We start from the raw sequence: 19456 nt of genomic DNA on the forward strand, positions 1-19456 counted from the left end.
TGTCCTGTATTGTAGTAGTATTGCCTCCTCTATACTCTGTTTACAACAAGTTTCGCTTTCTGCCAGGCCCAGTTCATTGCATTTCTGCTCGAATCGCTCATAGAAACTATCAGTCTTGTCGCTGCCGTTCCAGTGCTTTCAGTATGTCGCTGATGCGGTGGAAAATACCATCATAGGCCATGAGCAAAAATGGGTTGCTAACTGTTAATTTTTTTCAGTAAAGGCATGTAATAGTTCCACCATAGTTGTCCCTGGGCCTGTTTGATGAGCTATCCAGGCTCTGTCGCCGCCGGCCGCGAACGGGAGACTCATGGGCGGCGCACAATTGGCCCAGCGTCGTCCAGGGTAGGGGAGGGAATGGCCGGCAGGGATGTAGCTCAGTTGATAGAGCATGGCGTTTGCAACGCCAGGGTTGTGGGTTCGATTCCCACGGGGGGCCAGTATAAAAAAAATATGTATTCACTAACTGTAAGTCGCTCTGGATAAGAGCGTCTGCTAAATGACTAAAATGTAAATGTAAATGTAATGAGCTGGCACTCATCGTTACCATGAATTGCCAACTCCTGTTTACCTAGGTAGCATGATGTAGCATTAATTAGCTAGGTCTTAAAAAATCTCACAGTCCTCTTTTACCTTAGCATTGTGCATACTGATGTTCAATCTCCATTGTTCATTCAATGCCAGATCTATCCGTGAGCTGCCAAATGCCTTAAGATCTATCTAAAAGATGCCATTATTTTCCTGTCCAACTATTGACACATACTTGTATGCCTGCTATTATTTGAATTATGTTGTCTGGCTCCTTATCAAAGTTCATTCAATGAGTTACATTGAATATCTGTGTGAATGCTGTTTATGACCCACTTTTCAAACCCGACAGCTTTGTTACATCTCATGACGGTCACAATTCTCAGAGAAGACGTCATAAGCATAAATTAGTCAAACATTCTAAATGGTACAAGAGTTCCTTTTGAATGAGAATATCCATTCTACCATGCTCCAACAAACTGAGCCATTGGAACCTCCTTACATTACTCAATAGCTTACAGTCCCATTCGCATCCTATTATTGACCCCTGTTAGGTGTGTGTGTGTCTGGTCTCCCTCCCTGCTGTTTGCATGCAGGGCCACAGTGGTTAGCAACACGGCGGTGCACTGGGACTTGGGGTTTGCGTGCAGAGAGGCCGTGGCAGCAGTTAGCTGGGGGCTGCAGACTGCTCGCGGATTAGAAAGTTTGACGTGCTTGGCTGGTCAGGGTCTACTCAGTCAGGCAAACACCAGCAAGTTTACACTTGCCCAGCATCTTCACACTCGAGTGGAGATGGAGCTCGCTTCCCCACAAGAGATTTTATCTCCAGTGATAACTCCATCTTTTATATCTGGTTGCTCTGCCAGCATCTTTCAATTCAGCCCCACTGAAAAGCCTAATTCGGATAGACTGATGAACTTTTCAGATGAGTGGGCTATTTATTTATCTATCATGCAGATAATCGACAATACATTCTAGAATTGACGTTGAGAAAAATACTTGATTTGTCTTTACTTCTCCTCAGTCAAACATCTACTTGAGAAATCTAGCAGAGGATCGCCAGCCTTGGTCGTATGTCAAGGCAGAAAGCGTGTGCCCTTCTGGGTTATCTGCCCGTCTGCCGCTAATGATAGACATGAGTCAATGAGTCAACCTCCCGAGTGGCGCAGTGGTCTAAGGCACTGCATCGCAGTGCTAGCTGTGCCACTAGAGATCCTGGTTCGAATCCAGGCTCTGCTGTAGCCGGCCGCAACCGGGAGACCAATGGGGCGGCGCACAATTGGCCCAGCGTCGTCCAGGGTAGGGGAGGGAATGGCCGGCAGGGAGGTAGCTCAGTTGGTAGAGCATGGCGTTTGCAACGCCAGGGTTGTGGGTTCGATTCCCACGGGGGGCCAGTATGAAAATAAAAAAGAATAATGTATGCACTAACTGTAAGTCGCTCTGGATAAGAGCGTCTGCTAAATGACGTAAATGTAATGTTTTATTTGACTGCCTGGGAGTGTGTATGCAATGCCATGGGTGGTACTGGGTGCTGTCCACTACCAGTGGCCAGCGGTCTGTTTCTGCATGTCAGGTCAGTTGATGGTTTGAGCAAAGGAACACACACAAGACTATAGCAGTATAAATATTGCAATTAAATCTGTACTCTGGAGAAAATCTTATTGAGCCTCAAGTGTTCTTCCTTTACACCACAACAACTTCAGCAGAGTAGCTCCTTCAGACCGTTATTTGTTTATTTGCAGTGTAGTTCGTGTGGAGTGTTAGTGATGATGTTAGTGGGGAGGTCAGAGGAATGAGACAGGTGGTTGATGGAAAGCAGAGAGAGAAATGCCAGGGAGAGTGGGAGGAGGAGAGAGTGAGTGTGTGACCTCACAGCTGAAAATAGTTGGCCACAGCTGCACCTTCCTCGCCCTGAAGCCCATCTTCCCTCAGTCACCAGAACATGTATTTCTCCTCGGGACAACTTTCTCCTCAAGTTTCAAGAAATACCTTGCCCCAACTTCAGGCCTCACCCATTCACAATCCGTGTCACACCCCAACACCCACAATACAACCACACTTGCACTCTCATGCTAGCGAGCTCGTTCGCTAGCTCAGGCTATTGCGACTCTGTAAAAGTACTACTACTATATTACTGCAGTGCTCCACTATCGAATATGTGCTGCAGAGCCTCTTCCAGGCAGCAGGCTGACTAATGGCAGGCCAGCTGTTGAGGAATGTGTGGCGTCAGAGCCTGTATGTGTGTGTGTGTTTACACTAGTGGAGTGATCCTGTGCGGGTGGTGCAGGATGGGGGGAGCATGAGAGTCATCAGGGGGCACATGGTGTGCCACACAGTGCCTTGCTTTGTCTCATTTCATAGGCCTACAGTAAAACCTTATCCAGAATGGGCTAATTCATGACAAATGCCTAATACAAATAAGTTAGAATATACAGTATATTTACATTTTTAGTCATTTAGCAGACGCTCTTATCCAGAGCGACTTACAGTTAGTGAGTGCATACATTTTATTTTTTTGATACTGGAGGAAAGTTACCAAACAGTGATGACACAGTTTTAGAAATTAGGCTACTCTATAGCAATGATTATGCTACTGATAGATTTCTGTTTTGGATAAGGTGTCTTTTACCCCTGTGAGGCTGACTGTCTCCTGTTACAGTGGGCATGGCTCCAGACTTTCCCCTGGTGGCACTGGTGCCACTAACTTTTTCAGTTGGTGGCACCAGCCCATGATTTGCAGCTTTTTCCACTACCATCAACAAAACACCAAATGATGGAATTTATCGTGGAAGAATGAGTTCCAGACACTTGTCGAATTTATGCCAAGGTGCATTGAAGCTATTCTGGTGGCTCGTGGTGGCCCAACACCCCATTAAGACACTATGTTGTTGTTTCCTTTATTTTGGGCAGTTACCTGTATGTTTTCAAGGGGATTTTGTTTTTTATCAGAGCTGCTTTCTTTTATCATTATTGAATGTGTCATGTTGAAATGATGTCCATATATTGAAGCCTAAACTATTAACAGTGGTTATTACTGTTAATCTCTTCTACATGCGGAGGTCATCCGTTCATCCGTTCACCCACACAAAGACACGGCGGTTGGAACCAAAAATCTCCTATTTGGACTCCAGACCAAAGGACACATTTCCACCGGTCTAATGTCCATTGCTCGTGTTTCTTGGTCCAAGCAAGTCTCTTATTGGTTTCCTTTTAGTAGGGGTTTCTTTGGAGCAATTGGACCATGAAGGCCTGATTCACACGGTCTCCTCTGAACAGTTGATGTTGAGATGTGTCTGTTACTTGAACTCTGTGAAGCATTTATTTGGGCTGCAATTTCTGAGGCTGGTAACTCTAATGAACTTGTCCTCTGCAGCAGAGGTAACTCTGGGTCTTCCATTCCTGTGGTGGTCATCATGAGAGCCAGTTTCATCATAGCGCTTGATGGTTTTTGTGACTGCACTTGAAGAAACTTTTAAAGTTCTTGAAATGTTCCGTATTGACTGCCCTTCATGTCTTAAATTAATGGACTGTCATTTCTCTTTGCTTATTTGAGCTGTTCTTGCCATAATATGGACTTGATATTTTAGCATTTAGCTCAAACGCATTTAGAAGGAAATAAATTCCACAAATTAACTTTTAAGAAGGCACACCTGTTAATTGAAATGCATTCCAGGTGACTACCTCATGAAGCTGGTTGAGAGAATGCCAAGCGTGTGCAAAGCTGTCATCGAGGCAAAGGGTATTTGAAGAATCTAAAATCTAAAATATATTTTGATTTGTTTAACACTTTTTTGATTACTACATGATTCCATATGTGTTGTTTAATAGTTTTGATGTCTTCACTATTATTCTACAATGTAAAAAAATATTAAAAATAAAGAAAAACCCTTGAATGAGTAGGTGTGTCCAAACTTTTGACTGGTACTGTATAAGGTCATTTCGTCAAACTTGTGAGGCTCTCCATGCTCATTTGTTGCTCATTCAACATATTTGCTGCTACTTCACTCAATCCTGTTTTATGACTCCCATCCTATCTGTTTTAATTTCCCTGAGACCAACCAGAAATGTGTCCTTGGCCAAATATTCTGAGATTTTCATAAAACAGCCACAAATGTGGTCTCTCGTTTCTGCATCAGCAGTAGGCTACGCTTCAATTGCTTGGTCGGTCCTGCGACCTGCAGGGATGTAGTGCTGCCGCAGCGCCACTTCTCACAATGGTGCTTGTTTAGTAAAGTTAGATCAAAGCTGACTCAATGTCTTGGAATATCACAATGATGGTATAATGTTACAACAAAAACACCACCTCATTTCCTATGAGATTCTAGCATGGTTAGCTGAATAGTCCCCAAAAATTATAATCCGGCCAAAACTCAACAGCACGTGCACACATAATCTGCTTTGATTTAAACAAAATACAGGAAGGCTATATACAGTGGGGAAAAAAAGTATTTAGTCAGCCACCAATTGTGCAAGTTCTCCCACTTAAAAAGATGAGAGAGGCCTGTAATTTTCATCATAGGTACACGTCAACTATGACAGACAAAATGAGGGAAAAAAATCCAGAAAATCACATTGTAGGATTTTTTATGAATTTATTTGCAAATTATGGTGGAAAATAAGTATTTGGTCACCTACAAACAAGCAAGATTTCTGGCTCTCACAGACCTGTAACTTCTTCTTTAAGAGGCTCCTCTGTCCTCCACTCATTACCTGTTTTAATGGCACCTGTTTGAACTTGTTATCAGTATAAAAGACACCTGTCCACAACCTCAAACAGTCACACTCCAAACTCCACTATGGCCAAGACCAAAGAGCTGTCAAAGGACACCAGAAACAAAATTGTAGACCTGCACCAGGCTGGGAAGACTGAATCTGCAATAGGTAAGCAGCTTGGTTTGAAGAAATCAACTGTGGGAGCAATTATTAGTAAATGGAAGACATACAAGACCACTGATAATCTCCCTCAATCTGGGGCTCCACGCAAGATCTCACCCCGTGGGGTCAAAATGATCACAAGAACGGTGAGCAAAAATCCCAGAACCACACGAGGGGACCTAGTGAATGACCTGCAGAGAGCTGGGACCAAAGTAACAAAGCCTACCATCAGTAACACACTACGCCGCCAGGGACTCAAATCCTGCAGTGCCAGACGTGTCCCCCTGCTTAAGCCAGTACATGTCCAGGTCCGTCTGAAGTTTGCTAGAGTGCATTTGGATGATCCAGAAGAGGATTGGGAGAATGTCATATGGTCAGATGAAACCAAAATAGAACTTTTTGGTAAAAACTCAACTCGTCGTGTTTGGAGGACAAAGAATGCTGAGTTGCATCCAAAGAACACCATACCTACTGTGAAGCATGGGGGTGGAAACATCATGCTTTGGGGCTGTTTTTTTTGCAAAGGGACCAGGACGACTGATCCGTGTAAAGGAAAGAATGAATGGGGCCATGTATCGTGAGATTTTGAGTGAAAACCTCCTTCCATCAGCAAGGACATTGAAGATGAAACGTTGCTGGGTCTTTCAGCATGACAATGATCCCAAACACACCGCCCGGGCAACGAAGAAGTGGCTTCGTAAGAAGCATTTCAAGGTCCTGGAGTGGCCTAGCCAGTCTCCAGATCTCAACCCCATAGAAAATCTTTGGAGGGAGTTGAAAGTCTGTGTTGCCCAGCGACAGCCCCAAAACATCACTGCTCTAGAGGAGATCTGCATGGAGGAATGGGCCAAAATACCAGCAACAGTGTGGGAAAACCTTGTGAAGACTTACAGAAAACGTTTGACCTGTGTCATTGCCAACAAAGGGTATATAACAAAGTATTGAGAAACTTTTATTGACCAAATACTTATTTTCCACCATAATTTGCAAATAAATTCATTAAAAATCCTACAATGTGATTTTCTGGATTTTTTTTCTCATTTTGTCTGTCATAGTTGACGTGTACCTATGATGAAAATTACAGGCCTCTCTCATCTTTTTAAGTGGGAGAACTTGCACAATTGGTGGCTGACTAAATACTTTTCCCCCCCACTGTAGTTAATACCATCTGCTCTAATTTGCTCACGAAACAGTAATTCAAGAAGATCAAAATGCATATTCCCTTGAAACTGATCGAGGTCAAATTATTGGCAGACGCAGTTTGTACATTTCACTGGGAAAACGTGAAGAATTATCATTTACGATTGACAGTGATGATGCCCTGGCCTATTTTGAAGTTAGGTATGCCTAGGGCTGTGGTGGTCACAATTTCATCAGCCGGTGATTGTCAAGCAAATAACTGTCGGTCTCACGGGAGTTGACCGTTAATTAACATAGACATCTCCTGGCTTCCACACATAGCCTACAAGCCACTGATGCGGACCTTTGGAACATCTACATTTAAAAAAGTATAATAAATCCATGTAATATAGCCTACACCTTCACAAAAAATCCATTATTTATTTTAGACCGGACTAAAGAAGCATGATATGAAGAAAATGTAGTCTATTTCAGAAGAACAGAATTAACATACTCTGAGTTGTCCTTATGTTAGGTTCTGATCTGGCTATGCCAAATGGCTGTGGGCTACACTAGTTCATTTAGCAGACAAGATTTGCTAAGAGTTCCGTGGCATTATTTTATATTATTTTATAGTATGAAGAATATAATTGAACAAAGCTGAATAAAATAGAAAGGATATTTTCTCCAAACGATTTGAGGGAGTGCGCACATGCGGCTATTCTGTGTTGAGCGGTTAACAAAGAAATAGGTACTCCTATATGCTTATTTTAGACTTATTAATGTAACTTTAGTTGTTCTACAAACATTGGGCTATATGTTTTGATTTTAAAAAAAGTTTTAAGGCTGCATGATGCTACTCTAATGATGATTTGAAAAGAGTTGCTTGAAAGGCATGAGCTTTGCTTTGTTTTTTGCACAGGCTGTACACACTTCATCAGTCTCGCATTCACAATTTGACAAGCACTTAATATAATATAATATAATATAATGCCTCAAATTTCACGGGGGCATCCCCTTTGTGTGGCCGTAATGTACCCAGAAAAAATCCATGCCTTTTGCTGCCATTGGCTGTTGTGCCCTTGGCCCTGAGTGCTGCCCAATCCGAAGCACCTCTCACTCACATGGCGCTCCATCACGTGATCGGGTCTTTCTCCCAGGCTACAAGTGAAGACCGATACATCGGGGACACAACTGCGTGCATCCTTATCCAATTCCGAGGTGCATATTGAAGATATTGTAAGAACTGTCCACATTTACTTTTTGTCAGCCAACAAGATGAGTAGGCCTAACGAACAGCAAAAGCACTAACCTATGTCAATCTACTATCCCCCATAGTACAAAAGTTGACCTATTCTGTGCGAGAAATTAATATTCCAAACATAGTCTGGGGCAGTTGGGGATAAGATGGATCCCAAATTAATACAACCACTAGCATCAAAAAACCTTTTTTACGCAATGTGGCTGACGCAACAGATCAGAATGTTTAGCTTAAAATGTTGATAAACTATTAGGCTATTTCTTCACATTATAAGTGCAGCAATGCGCACATGGCAGTAGGCTATACGCGCAAATGTTCGATTAGCGGGAAAACACCATTATCAAAAGTGACTGCAAATGTGATTATGCATGTAATGCTTTTATGAGAAAGGTGCATTTTTATGGTGAAAATTATCTTCCCCAAACTTGAATCTCATGCGCTGCTTATGTATGCCAGTTAGGCTCTACACCCCTTTTTAAAGTGGATTAATGTGCTTAATTTTAAGATGTTATTTGGCCACTTTAGTTGTGATACAAACCATATCAAAACATATAGGCCTATGGGCTAGGCTACATGAGGTGTGCGAATATGATTCAATTTTTTTATTTTTATCTTGTGTTTACATATACTAAATAATATATGTGTGAAATTTGTTTTGATTTAGAATGGACCATTATCATGCACCTGTCTTGAAACAGGGGCAGCGGGAAAAAATACATGGTATCTATGCGCTTAAATAGCGAATGGAGGATGATTTTCCCGTGGTTCATTTTCATAACAGCCAGGTAGGCTATACTCCTGTTGTAAAGATAAGCAACGTGCTTAATATTAGGAAAGTTGAGAAATAAGTATACAGTGCCTTTCAAAAGTATTCATCCCCCTTTTCGCTTTTCCTATTTTGTTGCATTACAACCTGTAATTTAAATGGATTTTTATTTGGATTGCATGTATGGACACACAAAATAGTCCAAATTGGTGAAGTGAAAAAAAAGTAACAAATAATAGTTTAAAAAAAAAAAGTATACAAAATAAATAGCGGAAAAGTGGTGCGTGCATATGTATTCACCCCCTATGCTATGAAGCCTCTAAATAAGATCTGGTGCAACCAATTACCTTCAGAAGTCACATAATTAGTTAAATAAAGTCCACCTGTGTGCAATCTAAGTGTCACATGATCTCAGTGTATATATACACCTGTTCTGAAAGGCCCCAGAGTCTGCAACACCACTAAGCAAGGGCCACCATGAAGACCAAGGAGCTCTCCAAACAGGTCAGGAACAAACTTGTGGAGAAGTACAGATCAGGGTTGGGTTATAAAAAAATATCAGACACTTTGAACATCCCACGGAGACCATTAAATCCATTATTAAAAAATTGAAAGAATATGGCACCACAACAAACCTGCTAAGAGAGGGCCGCCCACCAAAACTCACGGACCAGGCAAGGAGGGCATTAATCAGAGAGGCAACAAAGAGACCAAAGATAACCCTGAAGGAGCTGCAAAGCTCCAGAGCGGAGATTGGAGTATCTGTCCATAGGACCACTTTAAGCCGTACACTCCACAGAGCTGGGCTTTACGGAAGAGTGGCCAGAAAAAAGCCATTGCTTAAAGAAATAAATAAGCAAACACGTTTGGTGTTCGCCAAAAGGCATGTGGGAGACTCCCCAAACATATGGAAGAAGGTACTCTGGTCAGATGAGACTAAAATGGAGCTTTCTGGCCATCAAGGAAAACGCTATGTCTGGCGCAAACCCAACACCTATCATCACCCAGAGAACACCATCCCCACAGTGAAGCATGGTGGTGGCAGCATCATGCTGTGGGGATGTTTTTCATCGGCAGGGACTGGGAAACTGGTCAGAATTGAAGGAATGATGGATGGCGCTAAATACAGGGAAATTCTTGAGGGGAAACCTGTTTCAGTCTTCCAGAGATTTGATACTGGGAAGGAGGTTCACCTTCCAGCAGGACAATGACCCAAAGCATACTGCTAAAGCAACACTTGAGTGGTTTAAGGGGAAACATTTAAATGTCTTGGAATGGCCTAGTCAAAGCCCAGACCTCAATCCAATTTAGAATCTGTGGTATGACTTAAAGATTGCTGTACACCAGCGGAACCCATCCAACTTGACGAAGCTGGAGCAGTTTTGCCTTGAAGAATGGGCAAAAATCCCAGTGGCTAGATGTGCCAAGCTTATAGAGACATACCCCAAGAGACTTGCAGCTGTAATTGCTGCAAAAGGTGGCTCTACAAAGTATTGACTGGGGGGGGTGAATAGTTATGCACGCTCAAGTGTTCTGTTTTTTGTCTTATTTCTTGTTTGTTTCACAATAAAAAATATTTTGCATCTACAAAGTGGTAGGCATGTTGTGTAAATCAAATGATACAAACCCCCCAAAAATCCAATTTAATTCCAGGTTGTAAGGCAACAAAATAGGAAAAATACCAAGGGGGGTGAATACTTTCGCAAGCCACTGTATTAGGCCTAGCCTATAGAAAGCTGATGGGATCCTCCTCTTTTAAACAGAGGCCATCACTCTGTTTTCTCGCGCAATTGCATAGCCTATAGAAATGTTGCGCAACCTGAGCTCATGGGCTCTCGTGAAAATCGTGTTTCATTCGATTTTCGATCACATTTGCATTGATGTCAGAGTGATTAGAGGGACAATAGAGTGCTGAGTACCAGGCAGTTAGCAGATTTGGTAGGCTACTAATGACCATCAACAGCATCAGAGCTTGGAGAAGCCTAATTACCGTGACTAAACGGTCATGTGGGATTTGACTGCCTTCATGACTCGTGACCGCCGGTGTGGCGGTAATACGGTCACCGCAACAGCCCTAGGTATGCCTTGGTGTTTTAAGCTATTAAAAATGTTATTGAGACAATAGGCAGACATTGCAATTGGAGGATGCGTTTTATGCATATTCTATAATGATATTCAATATCTGTCGGTACAAACTTTGAGAAATTATTATGCAATTTATTTGTATTGCTCTCCGGGGGGAGGGGGGTTACACTGCCTCGGGAATTTCCCTCAAAATCATCCTGTTGTCCTGCATTTGGATATTTTAAATGTGGTCACCCTAGATCTACACCACCACTGGTAGCAAGGAGCAACCTGTATTAGAGTTAATGTTTGCTTTGCTTTGCCCTAGCTCAGTGCATTAGCTAAATGGCATTTAGCTAGCCAGCAAGCTAGTTAGCGATTAGCATTAGTGATTAGTATTATTTTGCCGGCTTCCTAAGACTAACTAACTAGTATTTTGCAGAGTAAGACAAACAAACTAATAGTACAATACAGCAAACGTGGATTCATATTAAGAAGCAACGTGGAAAGGAGCGTCGTTCTTGTTTTGGAAGAATATTTTGACTGCATGCATTGATAGCATGCTGAGAGAATGTAAACAGCGAGGAACTGTGCTTCCTGCTTGAGTGACAGGGGGCTGGATTTGGTGTGCTGGAAGCACGCAGCCGCGGGAGGGGGAGAGAGGCATTTTTCGTGAGAGGCTTTCTCATTCCAGCAGCCAGGTGCAGGTGCAGCGGCAGGGCAGACACATTTATTACAGGAGTCATGAGGATAATGTACTTTACTGTTTGACAAATTATTGCCCTTATGAAAAAATATTGTGTCAGACTGCAGTACAACTGTAGTGTGTGTGTGTTTGTACAGAACGTGCCTGTGTGCACATTTGCATTGCTATGAAATATTGAAGCAGTGCTTTTGCAGGGTTGGGGTTTCGGGGGATGGGGAGGGAGTAGAAGAGTGTTTGGATACACCTGCAAATGGCAAACCTTAAAAAAGAATGACAATTCACCTCAGAAGGAAGCCAGAGGAGAAGATATTCCTCTTTCAAAAACCCTGATTCAAATCTGTTCTACATTTGCTTTGCAGTCTGACTCATCCAGAGTTGAAAAATAAAGGCAGAAACTGGAACCATCCTGCTCTCTGTTTCCTTTCAGCCATATCGCTGTAAATATTTCAGGCTGGTTTCAGCTTTGTCTTTTCCAGCAGCACAGAATAATACATTGCAGTGTGTGTATGTACAATAAGAACCTGACAGTGGAAGAAAGGATCTGCCCCAAGGGGCAAATGGAGCCAACGCCCAGAGAGCCATCAAAGAGGGCAGGGGGACGAAGGGAACAGAGCGTGGTTTTTGTTGTAGGGTAATCCTTAAGTCATGCTTTCATTGGCACAATTTCTCAGTCTCACGTGGTGGGGAGTCAAATGCTGCCCTGTGTGCCGCTCAAGTTTCCCCCTGCAGGGGGCACATACAGTGATTTGAAAAAAGTATTTGATCCCCTGCTGATTTTGTACGTTTGCCCACTGACAAAGAAATTATCAGTCTATAATTTTAATGGTAGGTTTATTTGAACAATGAGTGACAAAATAACAACAAAAAAATCCAGAAAAACGCATGTCAAAAATGTTATAAATTGATTTGCATTTTAATGAGGGAAATAAGTATTTGACCCCATCTCAATCAGAAAGATTTCTGGCTCCCAGGTGTCTTTTATACAGGTAACGAGCTGAGATTAGGAGCACACTCTTAAAGGGAGTGCTCCTAAGGATGTCAGGGACAAGATTGTAGACCTACACAAGGTTGGAATGGGCTACAAGACCATCGCCAAGCAGCTTGGTGAGAAGGTGACAACAGTTGGTGCGAACAAGTGTCAATCTCCCTCGACCTGGGGCTCCATGCAAGATCTCACCTCGTGGAGTTGCAATGATCATGAGAACAGTGAGGAATCAGCCCAGAACTACACGGGAGGATCTTGTCAATGATCTCAAGGCAGCTGGGACCATAGTCATCAAGAAAACAATTGGTAACACACTACGCCGTGAAGGACTGAAATCCTGTAGTGCCCGCAAGGTCCCCCTGCTCAAGAAAGCACATATACAGGTCCATCTGAAGTTTGCCAATGAACTTCTGAATGATTCAGAGGAGAACTGGGTGAAAGGGTTGTGGTCAGATGAGACCAAAATCGAGCTCTTTGGCATCAACTCAACTCGCCGTGTTTGGAGGAGGAGGAATGCTGCCTATGACCCCAAGAACACCATCCCCACCGTCAAACATGGAGGTGGAAACATTATGCTTTGGGGGTGTTTTTCCGCTAAGGGGACAGGACAACTTCACCGCATCAAAGGGACGATGGACGGGGCCATGTACCGTCAAATCTTGGGTGAGAACCTCCTTCCCTCAGCCAGGGCATTGAAAATGGGTTGTGGATGGGTATTCCAGCATGACAATGACCCAAAACACACGGCCAAGGCAACAAAGGAGTGGCTCAAGAAGAAGCACATTAAGGTCCTGGAGTGGCCTAGCCAGTCTCCAGACCTTAATCCCATAGAAAATCTGTGGAGGGAGCTGAAGGTTCGAATTGCCAAAAGTCAGGCTCGAAACCTTAATGACTTGGAGAAGATCTGCAAAGAGGAGTGGGACAAAATCCCTCCTGAGATGTGTGCAAACCTGGTGGCCAACTACAAGAAACGTCTGACCTCTGTGATTGCAAACAAGGGTTTTGCCACCAAGTACTAAGTCATATTTTGCAGAGGGGTCAAATACTTATTTCCCTCCCTAAAATGCAAATCAATTTATAACATTTTTGACATGTGTTTTTCTGGATTTTTTTGTTGTTAATCTGTCTCTCACTGTTCAAATAAATATACCATTAAAATTATAGACTGATCATTTCTTTGTCAGTGGGCAAATGTACAAAATCAGCAGGGGATCAAATACTTTTTTCCCTCACTGTATCTCTGATAGGACAGGGCTCAACCAGAGACAAAGCACATGTGGAGAAAAGGGCTGAGGTAGTCTTGAGAACCTTGGTAGTCAAGAAGCCTTTTGTTAAATAATTCAAGTTATTCATGGATTCAGCTAATATCTGTTCTCTGAGAGATTCACACTGATGGACCATTAGATACACGATGTGGTCATGGGCCTTGTTGAATCATTCCAAAATAGAATTATGATAATTTGTGTCAACTTCATTCTTTGCTTCCTTGTGCTTTTGTGTTCTCTGGCTGTGTCTGGGGAATAGCCTAGGCGCTGCAGCTGTTGCCATAGCACCGTCCTAGCTCGACTAGCTGACAGGAAGGAAGTTCTTCCTCGTGTTGCGTTTCGTCTCTACACAAGGGTCAAGGTTGGAGCTGGAGCCCTCTCTTTGAGCATGTCTCTTTTACACATATTCTGGTGACTGGAAATAATGGTTCCTCTTTTCTCAGCACAGCAAATAGGGTTGACTAGGGAAATGAGAAGGGTGGGAAGTTGATACGCTAAAGACATTGGTTTCTCAAGGCTGTCCACAACTACCTTCTCTGCACCTCAGTGATGTACAGGGGACTGGCGCAAATCTGAGATACCGAAACAGATTGAGAGAAAAAAAGTATATTTCATATAATTTTCAAGACATCAATGTAGCAGTAGAACAAATATCACAATATCGGAATATAACTTCAAATAAAATAAATCAATGTAGGCTACAGCAGAACACACATGAGGGTATATAGGCCTCCTGTCTATGTGATAATATGACGCACATATTCGTTTTTTGCTCAAAGCCATGAGCGGGCCTGTGGCTGTGACGTTTAGCCTCCTTCTACGGCTGTTCTGATGACTCTGGCTGTAGTCTTTTTAATTTTTTATTTTGACTGTTAACTATAACCTGGGTGTCCTCTTTAGTCTTGTCTACAAGGCTTGCTGCCATCAAATGCGCCTTGGTTCGAGCATGTTCAAAAACCTTTTTTTGTTTTTAAGTCTGAGGCAGAGGATGTTACTGTACATTCCACCCACTCTTTTGCTAGTTTAATCCCTCCAGTCGTTTCTAGGCCCAAGCTCCCTACCTTTTTGCATGTGGTACAGCCCAGCTTTGAATTCTGCATGACAAGCCAGGGGTCATACGTTTGCTTGTTCTTGAACTGCAAATTGCACCTGCTCCGAGCACTTCATTGGTGGATGCACTGCCCATCTCCCCCCCAGCTCCCCGTCTCCCTCTCCTGCTGAGTCTGACTCGCTAGTAGGCCTACTAGCTAGTGGAGGTGCCAGTGTTGATGCTGAACTGGTGGGATTAGCAGCGCTGCTAGCTAAGGCATCGCCATCAGGGACAGTTTGCCCCTCACTCCTCTCCTCCGGCACTGACAGTTCTCTGGCTCATTCTGGGTTTGATTCACCATCTCTCTCTGGATCTTTGGACCTTAAAAATGTAATCAAACTCGATTGCCTTTTCTTATCCTTTTTTTATTTGGCTTTCCCACGATTCAAATTCAGTAGGGACCTCTTCACTAGCTGACCACCACTACCAAGACCTGTGTCAAGATCAGTTACTTACGCCACTGGCCCTCCCCATAACCTCTATGTACAAATAAGCGAGCAGGTCTGGAATCAGTGTGGCAGGATAGGATGATTACACAGAAAGATCACCACACTTTTACATTATGGTCTTTCTGAGGGGTGGGAGGGAGAACGAGGAGGCAACTTAATTTTACGCTAATCGCTTTTATTAGAATGTTTACAGTGTGTACAGTGAAACAATTTATAAGTCATGCGACAATTTATAAGTCGCTCTGGATAAGAGCGTCTACTAAATGACGAAAATGTAAATGTAATGCCACGAGAGGTACCGGATTCGGGCAAATAGGTGCCGGAACTAACAAAGTCAAATATGAGAGTTCTGGCAGGATCCGGCTCAAATAAAGCACTGGTAGTAAGTGACAGAGCTTTTGCAGCTTAAATGTTCATACTGTTAGTTACTTTTGCTTTGAGTATTTCCCTCTATCTCACTGGCAGTCCTTTCTCTCGCTCCCACAGACGTTTTAGCCATACAGTGTGTGTTACCTATAGAACCTATGAAAACCATATTGTCCTTGCTTTCTGCCGGCCTTTCATGATTATTTTACCTTTAGAGCATGTAGCCCCACAGCCCCAGTCATAAAACAGTTTCTCACCCACCACCCCCCGTTTCTTCTTGGGATTCGGTGTGGAAAATTGTAGGTTAAATGGGGATGCTGTTGGGTGCAGCACATGAGTAAATGCCCCTGTATTCTGGCATGTGATGCAGCAGGATTTTGTCTTGGGTCGTTTATTCAGCCTAAATAGCCTCGGCATGGCATTGCAGCTTTTGAAGCCTGCATATAACTAGAATTCTAAACAAATATAGCCTGAAACAAAAAATATGATATTTACAAAATAGTTATTTTGAGTTTTATAGCGTTATTGTATGTCATCTTTTATTTGGGAGACAAATTATTATTTTTTTGTCACTACCATTGAACCAAGAAAATTCTAACTACTGGTAAATCATGTTTAGTTTTTTGCCTCAGCCTGGTTTCAGTACCTTGCCTTGTTTTTGAGCTATTCTCTCTTCAGACCTGCACTAAAAGTTAGTCACACTGCCGGCCCAGGGCTTATCTTTAGGCTATGCAAAGCTCTGTGCCTTAATGTAATCAGCTGTCAAACTGTGCACAGGGGTCGACATTAATGGTTGTCTTCTTGTCCGGGACAAGTAAAAAACAATTGTTGGACAAGAAGAATATAGATTTAAGTTGTCCGAATGGACAAGTAAAAAAATATCAAACAAAAATCACAATATAAAACAATTACTCCGACCAGAATTGGATCAGAGAAGCCAAATCTATTTTTCATGTACATAAATAAAAAAGCCTACATGTCAGTGTAGGTCATATGCATATTGTCCAAACCGTTGCTGACATGAGGGAGGCGCTTGAAAATGTAGGCAAACATTGAGGTTTTTTATTACATAAATATAGGCTAAACGCCAGTCATGTTTGACAAATATAATGAAGGATAATTAATATTAATGTCTAAAGGCTTGATTCTGTCGACATACTCGAGGCACAGTTCGTTCAGATCAAATGGTCACAAGACCGGAGAGTGAAGGACAGTGCCTGTTGCGCACTGCACATCACCCACCTTGAATCTGAGCGGAGGCAGTCAACATTTTGAAACTATTTAACCATAAACTGAATTGTTTAAACCCTGGACGTTTTATGTCATTTTATGAAGCATGTCTTACCTTGTTTCAAAGTAACCTAGCCTAGCCAAAATACGACCATATAAATGTTTAGGGTATTATTTTATAAACACTTAATATGCCATTTATATATTATATTTGTTTTCAAATCACTTTTTTTTTTTTGTCCAGCAGCCAAAGGCATAATCCAAGTCATATTAGTAACCCATGCTAGTTGATGCATCTTTAGATCTCCCATCTTTCTTAATTTCTGACGGATATTTTCATCTCTGTCACATGAAACCGCTTGAGCGTGTGGTGCGCTTTTGACAACAGTGTTTTGCCGCTAATTGCATTTTGGAACATTCGTGCGTAGCCTACAGCCATGTGCGCATTGTTGAGTTTATTATATAAAGAAATACAACTTTATAATTTCAACTTAAACGGTCTGATCTGTTGCATCAACCTCATTGCTTTTTTATAAGGAATTATTTTATAAAGACATAAAAAGTATTTGGTTGTAATTGTAATATTGCAATATTTTATAGGCTACCAAGGGTGGCCAACCGTCCTCCAGGAGAGCCTTAAAAGGGGCAGTGTTGTATTTTGAGACAGGCTTGAATATGCAAAGAAGCCAATAGGCAGAGTGTAGCCAACATTTCTGTCTGATTCTCTATGGTAAAAAAAGATGGTAATGCATTTATTTTGTAAATTGGTTCCTTGCATCATACAATGGTGATAAGCCCTGGAGCAGCATTGTTGCTCTCTCTTTACAAAGGCATTCCATTCCATAGACTGGTTGTTTCTGATGCTGACAGGGCTCTTTCTCTGTCTGTGCTCAAGACTAACTGTGAGCTGAAGTGATCTACATCTGCTAATCGGTTTACTGTTAAAAAAAATAATAATAAAAATATATAAATATATATTTTGACTTCTGATTTGCACAACCTTTTGAACCTTTTTAGTGAATGCAGGGTCTGTTATTCCCAAACTATCCACATATTAAATACTGCCATTGGCCTATGTGGACGGTTTCATTCCAACCATCAGTCTCTAGTGTAGTCTGTAAACAATCCATAGACTGTTCCCCATTACCCCTTGTTGTTTTCAGGTCTAAAGGAACAGGCTAGGTTCCTTTTTAACCCCTACTTCCCTGGAGCCTTTTCCATCCTCCTCACTCTCAGGTTTCTGACCACTATCTCCCACCTTCCCTCTAGGCCAGAGGACGCTGCAGCACAGTGGAGACGTTCTGGACACCAAGGTGGTGGGGAACCCATCCCATGAGTTGGTCTGCTCAGAGGTGAGACTTAATTAGGCTACATCTCTCACTGTGAATGTCAGACCTTGGTGTTGAAGTCTTAATTCAGTTTCAAGGTAGATTGTGTGTAGTCTAAATTCCTTTTAAAATACTGGAAAATAAACTATGTTCAGAATGACAACAGGAATTTTACTAAGGTTTGCTCTGGTTTGCATAACAATTGCTTTGTCCTGAGATGGAAAGGATCCAATTGCTCAGATGACATCTGCATTACACACTGCCATCACTTTACACGGTTCTTTGCCCTGCCATCTGGCTCTCATTTCATACTGGAAATCATATCCTGTCATTGCTGTAATGAAATATAACCTTCCTCATTTGAACCAACATAATCTACTTTAGCCTGTGCTTGTCAGCTAATGCTTGTGATGCATAATGCACCGATGATATTTCAGAATGCATTCAATATTAGGGGAAATAATCTATTGTGTTCTCATCTGTATTCTGTATGAGCATATCTGCTGGTAAATTTAGGTATTTTTTCAATGTCATGGCTGAACAACATTTGCAGTAGGTGTAGTACTGTAAAGAGAATATGTCAACAGTAATTCCTGAAATATTTTCTCTGGGAAAGGATGGGGGGTTGAGGAATTTTGAATTTGAGATTATTTTTGCACCAGTAGCAGTAGAATGTTTCCATGGAGAGTTTGAGGGGCTGCCTTTTTATCATGACAATGTTAGCATATATGATCTTTTTTATTGATCACTTAAAAACATTTGTATGTAGGCTATACATTGAAATCAGCATCTGGGTTGATTGTGGCCTTTGGCACCAAAACAAATTGTGTGGAGCATTTTTATATCCGATCTGGCTAGTATGCATGTAATATGGATCGAAATTAAGAAAGGTTTATCTTGCCAAAACACAATGCTATGTTCCCTTTTTTATCATATTATAGACTGTAAACATAAAAAAAACTTGAATGAGGGGCCTTGTTTCTCTGTATTTTCAGTGACACTAAACACAATCTAAACTATTGCCCTATTTTGAATTGTATAGGCTACTAAATGGAGCTTAATTTTCATGACTACTTTTCTTTCCATTTCACTAGGTGCGCCGGCTTATATCTGATGTGTCTCGCCACAAGTTGTTGGTTCTTGCTGGACAATGTGTCGAAGAGGCAGGAGACCTGGTCCTACAAACAGGATGTTTCTCTCTCAGTGACTTCATTCAGATATTTGCTGATGAGGAGGTGAGTTAATATTTTACTGTAATATACACTGAGTATACCAGACATTAGGAACACCTTCCTAATATTGAGTTGTACATCCCTTTTACCTTAGAACAGCCTCAATTTGTTGGGGCATAGACTCTACAATTTGTCGAAAGCGATCCACAGGGATGCTGGCCCATGTTGACTCCAATGCTTCCCACAGTTCTC

At 42.1% G+C, this 19456-nt stretch overlaps 1 protein-coding gene across 1 annotated transcript in view; it reads left to right on the top strand.

Annotated features, from left to right (window-relative positions):
• LOC311131284 (microtubule-associated protein 1S-like) overlaps window positions 1-19456 on the top strand; it is a 47731-nt gene that overhangs the window by 19612 nt on the left and 8663 nt on the right. Inside the window, exons 3-4 of the mRNA XM_084164175.1 lie at window positions 17974-18056; window positions 19127-19267. Of these exons, the coding sequence (XP_084020301.1) occupies window positions 17974-18056; window positions 19127-19267 (224 nt within the window). The remainder of the gene's footprint in view (window positions 1-17973; window positions 18057-19126; window positions 19268-19456) is intronic.

This window comes from Coregonus lavaretus (genome assembly GCF_964263955.1).
Source record: "Coregonus lavaretus genome assembly, chromosome: 6".
Taxonomy (NCBI): domain Eukaryota; kingdom Metazoa; phylum Chordata; class Actinopteri; order Salmoniformes; family Salmonidae; genus Coregonus; species Coregonus lavaretus.